The 14,826-nt window shown below is 44.3% G+C and overlaps 1 protein-coding gene across 1 annotated transcript in view; it reads left to right on the top strand.

Annotated features, from left to right (window-relative positions):
- GTF2H2C (GTF2H2 family member C) overlaps positions 1-13,789 on the top strand; it is a 229,619-nt gene extending 215,830 nt beyond the window's left edge. Inside the window, exon 16 of the mRNA XM_069224368.1 lies at positions 12,768-13,789. Coding sequence (XP_069080469.1) covers positions 12,768-12,887 — 120 coding nt within the window. The 3' untranslated portion in view covers positions 12,888-13,789. The remainder of the gene's footprint in view (positions 1-12,767) is intronic.
- Positions 13,790-14,826: the final 1,037 nt, after the last annotated feature.

Below are 14,826 nucleotides of genomic sequence, written 5' to 3'. Positions count from 1 at the left end.
GAAGATAACAAAAATAATCCAATCAAGAAGAGTGACTGTAGTCCTCCTCAAGGGCAAAACATTAGGGTACACTATGTTAAGAGGTATTTATGGTAAGGGGTTGTGAGAGGCTCCAAGGGTACACACCAGTGATCTGAAAGGGACCCCCCCACCCCTCCACTACCAGATCCACAACTAATTGAATGGATATCAGGGGTGTCCTGAGCTGACACCCTGTGGTATCATTAAGTTGCCAAGATCTGTAACAATCAGAACCTCATGTCACTCTTTGCTATACTGGACCAGTAGAAGAGAGGACACATTTTCCTGCATGTGGAATTTCTTCTTCAAATTGCTAGCCCTTTGTTCAGGTTTAGTGGGCTGACTATAAAGGAGCCCATCCTCCATTGTCACTTTGAAGCATCTAATCAGTTCTTAAGTGAGCTGAGCTTTGGCTTTTTCCTTAAGCCTACCAGAGTGGGATACTCTCATGGGCTTTACAAAACTCTTCATGAGAGAAACCAACAGCAACCGCTAACTCTTACAGTTCTGGTAAGGACCTAGTCACTAGCACCTGCATAACGATGCACATCCTCCTTTTTGTAGCTTATCGTTGCTTCCAGGAAATCTTTATTTATGTTTTGCTGTTCAACTGTTTAATCATGGTCTTTTGAGGCTGTTCCTCTTCAGGGCATCCCACCTTGCGGTTTGGTAGTAGGTGTGTAGTCTGATAATGGGCAACAACTGCTTTACAATCCCCAGGAATATGAAGTCGTTTTGCAGCAGCTTACCTGTGTCATTCTTGTCACAAATTAACAAAACATTGCATCACTTGGCTACTTCCCTTTGACCAGGAAGGATCTTTTGGGGTTGGCGAATGGTCTCTCTGTCACTGATCTGCTAGAGAGAAGTGACCCTTTTGACCAGGAAAAACAGCATTCTGGAAAAATGCAGTGGTGGGATTAATCTGACTGACTATTTAAGGGTCACCCACCACACATCAACAAAGGACCCATCTCCGCTGGACCTGCATCATAGTCCATACTGGTTTTAAAGAGACTGGTTATTTTGGGGTGGATAAATACTTGATCTGCTTTTGGACTTTCACATCTAATATGGCTTGACTTAAACATTTTTAAAAGTCATTGTCCTGTGAAGAGGATGAGAGGGTGACCCTATTCATCCTGACCGATGGTGCTTTGTCTCCTATCCTGCTTCAAAATACTGAGAATTGCCATTTCTTTCACACTATTGGCTATGTTGTCAGGGACCCTGGGCCAGATGTAGCAAAATAACATTTTGCGACTTGCAAATAGCGAGTCATTGCGACTCGCTGTTTGCAAGTCGCAAAATGTTATGCAGAACGGTGTCTCAGACACCGTCTGCAAGTCGGTATGGGGTCGCAATGACCCACCTCATGAATATTCATGAGGTGGGTCGCAAATTGCGGCCCCATACCGACTATGGGCACTCGCAAACATGGAAGCCTGCTGTAGTCAGCAGACCTCCGTGTTCGTGACTGCTCTAAATAAAGCAGTTTTTTTTTTTTTTAAGTGTAGCCCGTTTTCCTTAAAAGAAAACGAGCTGCACTTAAAAAAAAAAACCGAAACCTTTAGTTTCGGTATTTTTTCAGGGCAGGGAGTGGTCCCTTGGACCACTCCCTGCCCTGAAAAAAATTTTCTGGGTCCAGTCACAAACTGGAAGGGGTCCCATGGGGACCCCTTCCAATTTGCGAGTGGGTTACCATCCACTTGAAGTGGATGGTAACTGCAACACCATTTGCGACCGCATATGCGGTCGCAAATGGTGTTGCATACCACTAGGAATCGCAAATAGGAAGGGAACACCCCTTCCTATTTGCGATTCTGAAATGCATTTTGCGAGTCGGTCCGACTCGCAGAATGCATTTCTGCATAGGAAAATGTGATTTGCAACTCGCAAACGGCAGTTTTTGCCGTTTGCGAGTTGCAATTCCTTTCCTACATCTGGCCCCCTGTTCCTACTTGGGCTTAGAATGGTGATGCAATCCGCCACTTCTATGGAACAATAAGTCAATTTTCAGTAGCAATGACAAGCTGCTTGGGATGTCTTTCAGTTAAGCCAAATACTGCCCAAGCTCAAATGAGCACTCCTCTCGGAGTAGCTCAACCAACAAAAGAAAAATTAAGGATTCCAGACCCTTTGTGTTTATTGTCATTACCTCACCATATTTGTTACTTTTAGCCACAAGCATTCAGGTCTCACTTATCCTTGAATGTTATTCTGTAGTTGCATGAAAATAGAGGGGGTTTAGTTTAATGGTTGAATCTGCGAGTTGAGCTTATTATTATGGAACTTGTACAGCGCAACAGCTACCTAAAAAGAGTGCCCTCGTACTAACAGTAAATCTGGCAGAACATACTAATAGAAAAGCGAGGTTTTAATGCCTTTTCAAAACGTCATGGTGTTGAATTCAGATTGTAGGTTGCTTAGGACAGTAGGAGAGAATGCCATATTCCTAGGGCCAGATGAGAAAAAGATCTGCAGCCAATTCTCATACGGATTTCTTAAAAGAAACAAGTCAGATGTATGCAGTGTACAGATCTTTGAATGTAGAATGCATGATCCTACTTTATGGAAAAAAGCTCTATGACAGAGACACATGACTATGAATAACAATTATTTTGGCACTGTAAACCAATGAAGATGTTTCAAGTAAGGAGTGATGGCACAATGTGATGTCAGGTTGAGTAAAGCCCTAGCTGCCAGATTCTGGAAGAGTTGCAGGTAACCAACCGGAGCTCTAGATATATCAAATGATTACATTATAATAGCAGCATTTGAACAATCCATCATACTAATTTGTTTTACTATGTGCAATGCCCTGTGAGCCAAATCCATTATCATGGATCCTGTTCCATGTAGGAAGCTGGCCTGGTGTGTGGTGGTTACGTAAGGTATTTACACCTTATACCAGGTCCAGGTATCCCCTATTAGTGTTGTGTAGGCAGTGTCTAGAAGCCAGGCTCTCTAGAGGTAGCTGTTGATGAGGAGCCAAGGCTTATCTAGGAGACATGCAAAGCTCATGCAATACCACTGTAGTCACCCAGCACTTACACACACAAAAGAATACACTCAGTGTCAGGTCCTTTATTATGGTAACACAGCACCAAAAATACTATGGAGGCAATGCTCCCTTAGGAGGTAAGCATTACACAAAATATATCTACACTAGTTGTCATAAATAGGCATATGAATAGTTAGAAAACAGTGTAAATCACAATAGAGAATAGTGACCCTAGGGGGAGCACAAACCATACACTAAAAAAATGGAATGCAAGAGTTGGACCCGGCCTAGGTAAGTGGAGTGTGTAGAGGGGCAAGGGGATACCAGGAAAGCATGTCAACATGTGCGGATCCCCAGATGAACCCACAGCGGGAGCAGGAGCCTGCGGCACTCCAGAGTCCTGGAGCAAAGGCAGAACATGTGGGGCACAGTTTTGAATGTTCACCCGCATAGCCGGCAGAGTGAGTTTTTTGTGGGCCGTTGCCATGGACTCTCGTCTGCCTACTGGAAGGACCCCCACGGAGTAGGTTAAGACTTCTACCATATATGGCTGGGGGGCTAGGGTCTAGTAATAATTTAAAACTAACCAGACGTGAAGCCTTTTCTCAAAGGTTGCCTTGTCTTCAATAAGGGACAAAAGCTTTGTTGCTTTTTTGGTTAAGGTTTTAAATCATTTTTGGTTGAGCGCCATTGACCATAAGCTCTCAATGTCAAGCTGCTTTATTGAGGTGTCAAGGTATTTTCAAGCAGGTGAGCTGGTCTTCATCATTATTTCTTCCCATATGTTGTAGTTTATGGTGTTCATGGCCGTACCCTTTGAGTTATGAAAAAATTTGATGAAAGCTGTGCGCCTTGCTAGAGATTGTTTGAGTAAGCCGAACTCCAGCCTTATCCGTGCTGGTGATGTATAACTTGGAAGCTTGAAGATTTGCCTTTAAATACGGTGTCATCCAAGACCTTTGTGTCTCTACCGCGAAGTGCAATACTTCCGTAAGCTAGCGTGGGGACCGCCTTAGCTCTTGCTACTTCTAACAGTGGGCAAGCCCCATAGAAAGAGCTTCCCCCCTCTGCCTTATTTCTTCCTTATGTTTAAGAAAGGATCCATGACAGTCAAACAGGAGACCCAGATATTTATAAGTTGCTGTTTCTTCAAGCGTGCTCCCACTTAGTCCCCAGGTTGTGACCCCCCTCAGGGATCTCTTACCTAGAATCATGATTTTGTTTTTTTATGGTTGATTTGCAGCCCATTCTCAAGGGAGTAATCTTCTGTGGCTTTCAAGAGACGTTGCATGTCTACTCTTGCTCTACTGAGTAGAATGACGTCATCAGCATATAGGAGGCTCAACAGAATCTTCTTCCCCAGACGGTGGTTTATGGGAGTTGATTGAAGGGAGCACTGTTGAAAAGTCAGCCATGAAGTGATTGAATAAAGTGGGGGCCAAAACAAAGCCCTGCTTTAAGCCTCTTGTCGTTGGTATCTTCTTAGATAGGTTTGATCTGTTGCCCAGTTTAATCCTAACCCACGTTCTGGTATACAGAGTCTCAATGGCTTTCAGGAGTTACTGTGTGATTTGCCAGCTATTAAGTTTTCCCTAGAGCCTGCTTCAATTGATGCTGTCCAAGGCTGCTTTGAAGTCAATAAAGCAGAGATAGAGTGGGAGTTTTGCAGCCGTTGAGGAATTTATATTCCTGCCTTCCTGGTGTCCGTGCCTGAGTTACTGGTGAGCCCTCTTTGGTTTAGGGGGATTATTGATTCTTGACCGGCCCAGTAGACTAGATGTTCAAGGAGAGTGCCAAGGAAATACTTTGCTTCATTATCGATTAGTGCAATCAGTCGCTAATTTCTAGGATCCGATTTATGGCCGCTTTTGTATATTGGAGAGATTATGGAGCCCCTCCAGGATTCTGGGATTGGTTCTCCAGCCAGGGCTTGATTGAAGAGGGGAGCCATGACTGCAGCCCACTCAGGCAGGTCTCGTTTATAGATAGCCTTAGGACCCCATTTGGGCCGGGAACTCCCATCTTCCTCCCTCTATTAGCTGTTGGATTCCTACCTGGAAGATGGCAAGTTCGCTGTCCGCATTACTGGTGTTACAGGAGTCTGGGTGGGCGTACTTAAGCTTCCGGTGGTAGCTTGATCCTCTTCACGTTTAGTTTGCTGAAAATTATGTTTCAAGAAGGACACCCAATCCGCCTCCAAAATGTTGGAGTCCAGGACTGGACCATGTGGGTTTTTTAGGGCATTTACCATACTCCAAAATTTGCTGGCATTTTATGTTTAATGTCAGAGATCTGGCCCCAAAAGAAAATTGTGGAGCCTCCGGATTCCCCATGCCACCTGTTTCAGCTTTCTTTTCGCTTGTCTCAGTTCGATGAGGTGACATTCTTGGTCGGAAAACTGACGGACCAGTCGGAGTGCTTGATTGACTTTCCTCTTTAGCTGTTTTAAACTGTTCGAGGTGTATGACTTTTTTTGTGACTTGTGGGATCGCGCTCTTGTTAGATGCAACATTTGTGGCAAATTGCTGGGTGTATGAGTGAATGAACGCCTCCCATTTGTCCTTGGCTGACCCTTCTGTTCTGTAGGAGGCTTTTAAGTGCTTGTCCGCTTCTTCGGCCAAGAAAGCTAGAGAAGTAGCTGTCCGTTTGATTCTTTTCAGCTGGCACAGATGTTCAGAGCCGGCAGGTTCCGTGTTGATTTTATGTACTGCTGGGGTCAGGGTGAAGACCACTTCCTGTGGTAGGTTTCGGACCTTAGACCCAGTTTAAAGGAAGAGACTGTTTGAATCAGTGATGAGGAGACACAGGTAAAATCAATTAGTGAGTTTCCATTTGTAGCATGGAAAGATAAGGTGTGTTTTCACTAAATCGGCCATTTAGCACTCTAAGACCTAAATGCTCAAGAGAGCCTAAAAAGGCTGTTCCTATATTACTTCTTTTTTCCATTTTAATCAGTGATTGTTCTGGAATAGGCCACCAATGTTCCTGGGCTTCAATGACCTCGTTAGTTATAGACCCTCCTAATAGGTTCATGTTGAAGTCACCTGTTACTAGTAGTGGAAGGAGCAGGTGAGAGCCAGACACTTGACTGATGTGGTCCACAAGTAGTTTTGACATTTCCTCCTGGTTTTTCCATCTCGGAGGCATATAGATGTTGGCCAGGATTAGTCCTTGCTCCTTTCTGTGCAGAAAAGTCGGGTGCACAGCAAGAAATTTGTGGGAGTCAGAAGAGAGCATCTTATAGCTGGCTTTCAAAGCAGTTGACAAATACACCCCCAAGCCACCTTTCCCACGGCCACATTTGCATTCGTGATAGCAGGTAGAAGGGCATGGGAGTAGCCCAGTATGGGGACTGGTCCAAAGACCCAAATTTCTTGTAGAGCAATGACCGAGAAGCCCTGGACATAGTTGAGTGTAACGAGGTCTTGCAGTTTATCCTTTAGATTGTGGATAATCCAATAACAGAGCCTTAAGTAGTGGCAATCACGGCCGTCCTTGCCCTCTGGGGCGGAGATTTAGTTTGTTGCTTGCGTCTGGTTGAGGTTTCGGGCTAGAGGGTATGGATATCTGGGGTCTGCTACCCCTTCCAAGTTCATTCCCCACTTCTTGAAGTGTTTGCTTTCCTTAAGAACTGCTCCAGCCAGGGTGGCAGACTGCCAGATCACTTTGGTTGATTCATTGGCTTTCCCTGGCCCTCGCTCTATGAGTTCTACAGATTTGATCATGTCTTAGGTGATGTTAGTTAGGCCTAGAATCTGCCCTAAGAATGTAAGTATATTTCCTTGATTGTGGATGTCCATATTGCCAAGTGATCAATATTCTGGGTGGAATAGGATCGTGCAACACTGTCCCTCCCTGAGGGTGTGCTCAGTGGGGCACTCTTTTGTGTTGTGATTTTCATCCCTGTAAACGGGGACAGCAGGGTGGAAAACTTCTTTAAGGGGTGGTTTAGGGAGGTTGCACTGGGGCCAACTCTGGTCATCCTCCTGACCAGGGGCGGAGATTCTGGCTGAAGGGCGGCTGAAGACCGCCTCACAACTTCATTCGGAGACAACTGATCCAGCTTCTGAGCATATGGCAGTCCGTTCGTCAGTGGGATAAACATTTGTACTCCTCTCTGAGGAGTGTGACCTTGCATTTCTGTCACCGCTTGGCAGTCATCAGATGTCCATGGCTCAGTTGAGCAGACTTCCTGGGCCCGGATGCCCTGCCACTTAGCTTCAATGGGTGAGCCCCCCAGGAACTGATGTTGGGTGTGGACTTTCCTTGTCTCAGGGGCCACCTCGGAGCTGCAGGTCTTCCCCTTTGGTTGCTTGGTCTCAGTGGGGTTTGCTGTGGGTGGCTCCATTTCATGTTCTGCGAGGTGAGTCACCTCAGGGGCTACCTCGTTGCTGGTTAGTGAGGCATTGCTCCCGGTGTTGCATCCGTGGACTGTCTGATTAGATGTCAGGTAGGTTCGGAGCCATGTGGTTTAGGGTAGTACTTATTATGTGATTTCCTCCTCTGAGTCCTTTTGCACTTACATTTTTTCCCTGTTTGCGCTGCCTGGTATATAGTGTTACCATTGCTCCTTTTGCCTGCAATTGTCTCTGTTTTTCAGATTGCACTGTGATGCTCTCCTCCACTCCCCAGCAGTGTTAGAGGCTTCCCTCGGAGGGGAGAGGTCCTGGCCATTTGAGGCTGCTTCTCCAAGTGGAGTTCCCATGATTTTTAGCACACTGTCAAGTTTGTCACCGTATGCACTGTTGCAGCCTCCTTGTGATTGCGTGGGGGTAATATGTGCGCCCTTCTTGTCTTTCAGCTCTTTTATTACACTCCCTAGTACGCGTGGTAGCTGGCTCAATTTGTCTAGGGTTACAGAACAGCAGCATCTTGGAGCCAAGGTAATTGGGTACTTCTTGAGCACTCTTGATGAGGGTGTTGAGATCAACGATGAGCTTGTCTGTACCGGCCACAGAGGTAGCTACTGAGCTCAGAATCTCCACTTGCACATCAAGTGCATCGGCCATTGTCTGGATGGTCCTGAGCAGTGATGGCCAGGCGATATCTTCCGCCCGCCTGGGGGATCCTCTGCTGCTGTCAGGAGTAGTCCTCCAAGGTTGTGGTGAAAAGCCGGAGTATCCTGAGTACAGGGTTCCTGTTGTGCAGTTGGGCACTAATTTCCTTTCTCCGACGAATAAGAAGTGAGGAGCTTGTTCCATTTTTCCTTTAAGTCATCAAAGTCAGCCCCTGTGTTGAGCTTGACTTCGGTCTGGCAGTTCCCCGTCTTACTGGACTCTGTGCCACACCTGTTTGCAGAAAGGGCAAGTTGTACTCCAATTTGCTTGTTCTTTTGGTGCAATGAGAGCTTTCTCATGCTTGTCTCATTCTGCTTGTGTTCTATCTTTCCTGGACTGGTGTGTTGGCAGCCTAGACTTGGTACCCCCGCCTGGGGGAATGAGTTAGGGTGAGTGAGTTCATCCCAGTCGTTTTGTGCTCCTGACAGGGCAGATCTTTCTAGTATCCCTTCTTTCGTCGCCGCCCCTACTTCATTGCCCATATCTGTGGTCTTTTTTCCTTGCACAGTAGTTTGAGAGTTACTTGAGTTGGTCCTTCCTGGAGTGACTTTACCGCTTGCTTTGTACAGGGAAGAGACAGATGTAATTGTAGTGCCAATTACAATGCCAGTTATTATGCCACTGGATATTAGCTCTGGCTCATTTTGTGTCAAGGGGGCTGCGTACTGCGGTGTACTGCAATTTTCGCTGGGAATCAGAGATAAGGATTGTTGCTTGGCTCCGATTATCACAAAAGGTGTTAATGGGAAAGGAAGACCAGTGCTCGGGGCTGTAAATGAGAAGATGGCAGCTCCTCCATCTTTCAAAAACTGGAATTTTGTTGTTATATTGGGATGGTCGGTGATCACTGCTGCCCCAGCACCCATTTGCCCCGTTCGGACACCCGTTGGTTGGATGTCCACCAGAGGGGATCGTAGTAGCGTGCTTTCTTTTTCTTGCTTGGCTGCACCAGGGATTTCCTTGACCTCCCCGACTTCATTGCCTTCGGCATCTGCTCGGTATCCGCTCATCTGCTGTAACGTTTGTGGCTTGGTGTTGTTGCAGGTTCGGTTCGATTAGGTGGAAAGGTGGGCACAGCAAGTTACACTCTGCGCTAACCAAGCCTCTTCCGCAGGGTGCTGGGGTGCACACTCACACCTGCTTCTAAAGCCACTGCACTTGTCAGCACCCAGGTTCCAGGGCAGTTGCAGGACAACTGTGGGGCAATTAGGAGTCAGTAGTAGCAGGAATAGCAGGATAGGCAGCAGTATCAGGAAGAGCTATATTGTAGCAACAGGAGGTTAGCTGATTAGCTGGTTGGTAGCAGCTTGGAGCATCTCGGAGTGGAAATGCCTGGTGCATAGTGAGTTGAGGTGGATCTCCGGGCAGCTCTTCCCTGACTTTTTAGTCTATCAGTCCTTTGTCAGTCTTTTACCAGTCCTTACTGGTCCTCTGTCCAGGCTCCCCCCTGCACAGCTGGCTTAACCCAGCCCTGAATATAGTCCATTCAAGGAAGATGCTGTTTGTACTCATAGGAATCAACTTAATAGAATCTCCAGACCAGCCCACAAACTTGGTATTGCAGTTAATGAAAGACAAAATGTTGTATATTTTGCTCTCATTAAACTTAAACGTAAATGTTTTGTGTAAAGCTATGTTGCACATATTACATTTGCTACAATTGAAGAAACTCATTGGTTTCTCAGGAAGCCAGGTGTTTAAATTCTCCTTAACTGGAGGTAAAAAGCTCTTACAAACCAAATTCCTAATAGTCAATCCTTTTGTGAAGCATTTTTGGTTTTACAGATAGTATCCGTTTTAAGGTATCGTCTGTGTGAAGGACATTCCAGTGTTTCAAAAGAATCCTGTATATGTCCTGACTATTTTGACTGTAAGGTGTAGAAAATGATATCTCATTTTGTGATGACCTATGACTATTTTTATTTTGTTTCTTTAGAAGAGAAGATCTTGTCACTTTATTGATTTTATTTCTGGCTGTCTTGATTGTTCGTTCCAAATAGCCCCTATGAAGAAATCTCTTCTCCAATTCATCTAACTCCAATTCGCAAAGCTCCGTCTTACTGCAATTCCTTTTTACACAAATCATTTCCCCAAAAGGGATTGCATTGATTTGGGTTTTAGGATGACAGCTAGTCGCAGGTAACACTGTATTGCAAGCAGTCGGTTTGCGATATAGATTGAATGAACTTGGTCGTTTTCAACAAATAATTCCAAATCCAGAAATTGAATTTGTTTTTTATTATATTTGTACGTCAGGATGTTAGCTGGTCCTCAGATATGACTTGGGTGACAATGGATGTGAGTTCGCTGTATACCTAAGACCAAAGGTCGTCAGGCAATTCGCCATTTTCTTTCCAACCGATCAGCATCTTTTTTGGAACACACTGAGATGCTACTTGAGATGATTAATTTCATTTTGGAGAACAATGTCTTTATTCATGAGGGCACAGGGTACAAACAGGCCCAAGGTGTAGCTATGGGGGTCACGTTTCTCACGATCCTATGCTAATCTACATATGGGCCTTTGGAATTATTTGTTGAAACGATCAAGTTCATTCAAATCTATATCGCAAACCGACTGCTTGCAATGCAGTGTTACATGCGACTAGCTGTCATCCTAAAACCCAAATCAATGCAATCCCTTTTGGGGAAATGATTTGTGTAAAAAGGAATTGCAGTAAGACGGAGCTTTGCGAATTGGAGTTAGATAAATTGGAGAAGAGATTTCTTCATAGGGGCTATTTGGAACGAACAATCAAGACAGCCAGAAATAAAATCAATAAAGTGACAAGATCTTCTCTTCTAAAGAAACAAAATACAAATAGTCATAGGTCATCACAAAATGAGATATCATTTTCTACACCTTACAGTCAAAACAGTCAGGACATATACAGGATTCTTTTGAAACACTGGAATGTCCTTCCCACAGACGATACCTTAAAACAGATACTATCTGTAAAACCAAAAATGCTTCACAAAAAAGGATTGACTATTAGGAATTTGTTTTGTAAGAGCTTTTTACCTCCAGTTAAGGAGAATTTAAACACCTGGCTTCCTGAGAAACCAATGGGTTTCTTCAATTGTAGCAAATGTAATATGTGCAACATAGCTTTACACAAAACATTTACGTTTAAGTTTAATGAGAACAAAACATACAAAATGTTGTCTTTCATTAACTGCAATACCAAGTTTGTGGGCTGATCTGGAGATTCTATTAAGTTGATTCCTAGGAGTACAAACAGCATCTTCCTTGAATGGACTATATTCAGGAGATGAAACCTCTAATCTACAAGCAGAGAAATTACAGACTTTGGATGGACTGAGTTGTTCTAATGTGAACTATATCATTATAGACTTTGAATAATTGATCTTTTTGTTTTGTTGTCATTTTTCCTGTTTATGTATTATTTTTCACATATGTATTAAATATTTGATATATGTCCTTGCCACTTTCAACTCATTGAATATAGTATGATTTTGATTTGTTGATGGTTCAAACCAAATAAGTACTTACATGAACTTATTATATTGAAATACTTAACTTTTAAAAAGTTTTTGTTTTGAGTGATCCACAGGATATTTTTCTATATGCATGCAATTACTGACGTAAGTTCTCACTTATATCAGTATACATATTGGGCAACAAATATGTTTCCTGTGTTTGAACACCATTGAGTATAATTTGGAGTCACAGGGGAGCGTGCAGCCCTAGTTAGGTTTTTTTGTTGCCATATATATAGTATATTAACCCAGCCCTGCCCAGCCCAGCCCCCGACATCCCTGCCGCTTTACCTCTGCCACCAGAGGCCTAGCTGAGCTGTTCTGGGTCACCCCTGCAGGCTCCCTAGGGACTCCCTGCTCCCTGCCACCCCACCTTCGGTGCACAGCCCACCCCATGCAGGCTGCCGTGGGAAGCAGGGAGGCATGGGAAGCAAGAGGAGCTTCCCAGCACTCAGCTCAGCTGACGGGGGCCAGCAGGGGAGACAGTAGGCCAGGGTCAGGGGTGAGCGCGCAGCCGGCCGAAGTGCCGGCGGGTGTGCGGCAAGGGTACAGTGGGTGGATACAGCAGGTGGGCAGGTTCGGTTGCTGCAGTTACCGTTTTCGGTGCAGCCATTGCTGTTTGATGCCCACTCCCCTCCGCGTATGTCTCCCCGTTTGTCTCTGCTTCAGCCCTCTGGCTCCCGCTCCGACTCTGGCTCTTGCGGTCTCAGCGACTTCCACTGCAGCTGCGACAACTCCTTCCTTACGCTTGGTAGTTGCTTTGCTTCTTCACTCAATCAGCAGGTAATCTGAAAACACCAGTGATCCAATAGTGTTATGTATAGACAGTCCAAACAACAATATCAGGTCATAGACCCAATGAAGTCAGTCCCCCAGGGTATGGGTCAGGTGCTAAAATACCAAGTAACTTATAAAACAGCAGCTTAGTAGTGCTTTGTCTGTTAAGATCCAACATCACTTCTTGTTTCTGGGATCGAACACAGTTCAAAATGGGAGTCACCCCAAATAATACGAAGTTGAGAACAAGAGTATATGTTTCTGCTTGAGAAAACATGCAAATTATAAAAGGATCGATGTGTTGTACTTAGCCAAACCATGCATGGTGCCTGTAAATGCAGGAGTGCAGCGTATAGTAATGCTTCAGTGACTTAAGAGTAATGCAGCCTTTTTCTTTCACCCTTCAGGTCTATGTGTGTCCCACATGCCAGCACGTGTTCTGCGTAGAGTGTGATCTTTTTGTCCACGAGTCCCTGCATTGCTGTCCAGGCTGCATTCACAAGAATCCTGCTCCTGCGGGTGTATGAGGTGGCCTCGCCTTCCGCCTGCTGCGGTACACAGAAAAGGCCCGATAGATCGCAGAGCACGAATGTGTGGAGCCCCAAAGGGTCATGAAGAAGGAACTGCACACGGGGAGCCAGGAACCTTTCGTTGCTGCGATGCGCATGGGAATAGTCCCATAAGCATCCATCCACACGCTTTAGTGAAACTGCTTCCTTGATTGGAGCCACCAGTCTTAGGAAAAAACTCTGGTGGCACCACTTTTGAAACTGCGATTTGAGCGCAAATGACTTTAGTTGTGTAATAATTTGTAAGCCTCGGGGCTTTCTAAAGTTGTTCTTTTGTCACAGCAAGCAGAGCTTTAAAGTAAACTATGCCGTTGTTTTTGTATTGGATTTTTCTTATTTGTTGAAAACACTCTCTGTTCACATTTTGACAGACGTCACATTCTGGGTAATACTGATTTTTATGTGGGGTTGTTAAACCGTGAAGGTAACCAACTGTGTAATAAGCGCCTAGAAACCGTTGATTCTGTGCAGTGTGCTGCCAATACCTGCTTTATGTTTGCCCACCTTATCCGATTGAGGAAGAAAACTAAGTAACTATTAGAGACAATCGAACGAGTTTCGTAGAAGACTTGAGGCTCAATGAAAGTGTGACTATTCAGTCTAGATTTGCCACTAAATATTTGTACTAATTCGCTGATGATCAGCTGTAATTTTTTAAGGAATCCTATGTAGAATAAGATCGAAGACAAACTTTTATGTTCTTACAAGGACTTGCTGGAATAGCCTAAGTTACAAAACTTTGCTGTCAGTAGTGTATCCGGCAAAACATGTTCAGTCTCCAATTTATTATCAATCGTGTTTTGAATCTTATTTCTGTAAAAATCGTTTTTGGGAGAAAAAAATAAATAAATATATATATATATATATATATATATATATATATATATATATATATATATATTTTTTTTTTAAATTTTGATAATGTTGAAAATACTGTTTGTGAGAGCATTTATATGTATGGAGAATTCCGGTTGTACAGTCAACCAGCAAATTTGTCTTACACATTGACATATGTTTTGTAATAAAATTTGATTATAAATGTTAAGCCTACTACCATCTTGTAGGGCATCTTATAGGTAATGCGTTTTGTGTCAGCCATTTTGATTGGATTTTAATGTACATATTCCTAGTTTTAAAGGCACACGAGTGCCTTCTAACACATCACTATATCATTAGGACATATGGTGGGGCAGGCAGACTTACTTCAAAACCGTAATAAATATACCATAAAAAAAATAAAGTAAACAAATCGCTAGCATCGGAGCTCAGGTAAAATCCTTTCTGCAAATAACGTGGCCAGCCAGTAGCTGATGTGTAGGGCAAAACAACCCCTCAATCTTGTTCTGATTCCTGTGTCTGGACTGTGCATGCAAGATTATTTTTTCTCTGATGTCTGTATGCTTCTGGGATGGTGTGGATCAGAATGGAAGGGTGGGGAGCACGACGGGAAGGACCAACAAGCCTGTTCTCAGCTTTAATATAGTGATTAGACGAGGGGGGCTGTAAGGGATTCAAAAGTGAAGAGCAGTCTTGCCTCACATTGTAATCCACCACAATAACGAATTGTACTTATAGGCTTGCCATTGTATTGGCAACTGAAGATTGACTACTGCGTTGAAGGAGCATGTGCAGTCAGATGGAGGACAGATGTCGTCCTTTCTACTGGCTTTAAGGGTTGTAACATCCTGTCTGTGGTCTTGCAAGTTGAAGAGTGGGTGTATGCCCAACTCTCCCAAAAGGAACCTACACAGATCACTTTCCTACATTCTCTCCATCAGAGTGATTCCTGCAGCAAAAAGTGGCACTCTTGCTGTAGAAAATAGTGGTGTAGTTGGTGCCAGAGCAGAAAATTAGACGAGGATGCTTCTCTTGGTACTTCCTAGTCTCCAAGAAGGAT

The sequence above is a fragment of the Pleurodeles waltl genome, chromosome 1_1 (assembly GCF_031143425.1).
Source record: "Pleurodeles waltl isolate 20211129_DDA chromosome 1_1, aPleWal1.hap1.20221129, whole genome shotgun sequence".
In the NCBI taxonomy this organism is placed as follows: domain Eukaryota; kingdom Metazoa; phylum Chordata; class Amphibia; order Caudata; family Salamandridae; genus Pleurodeles; species Pleurodeles waltl.
This window is presented reverse-complemented; position numbering and strand designations above follow the sequence as displayed.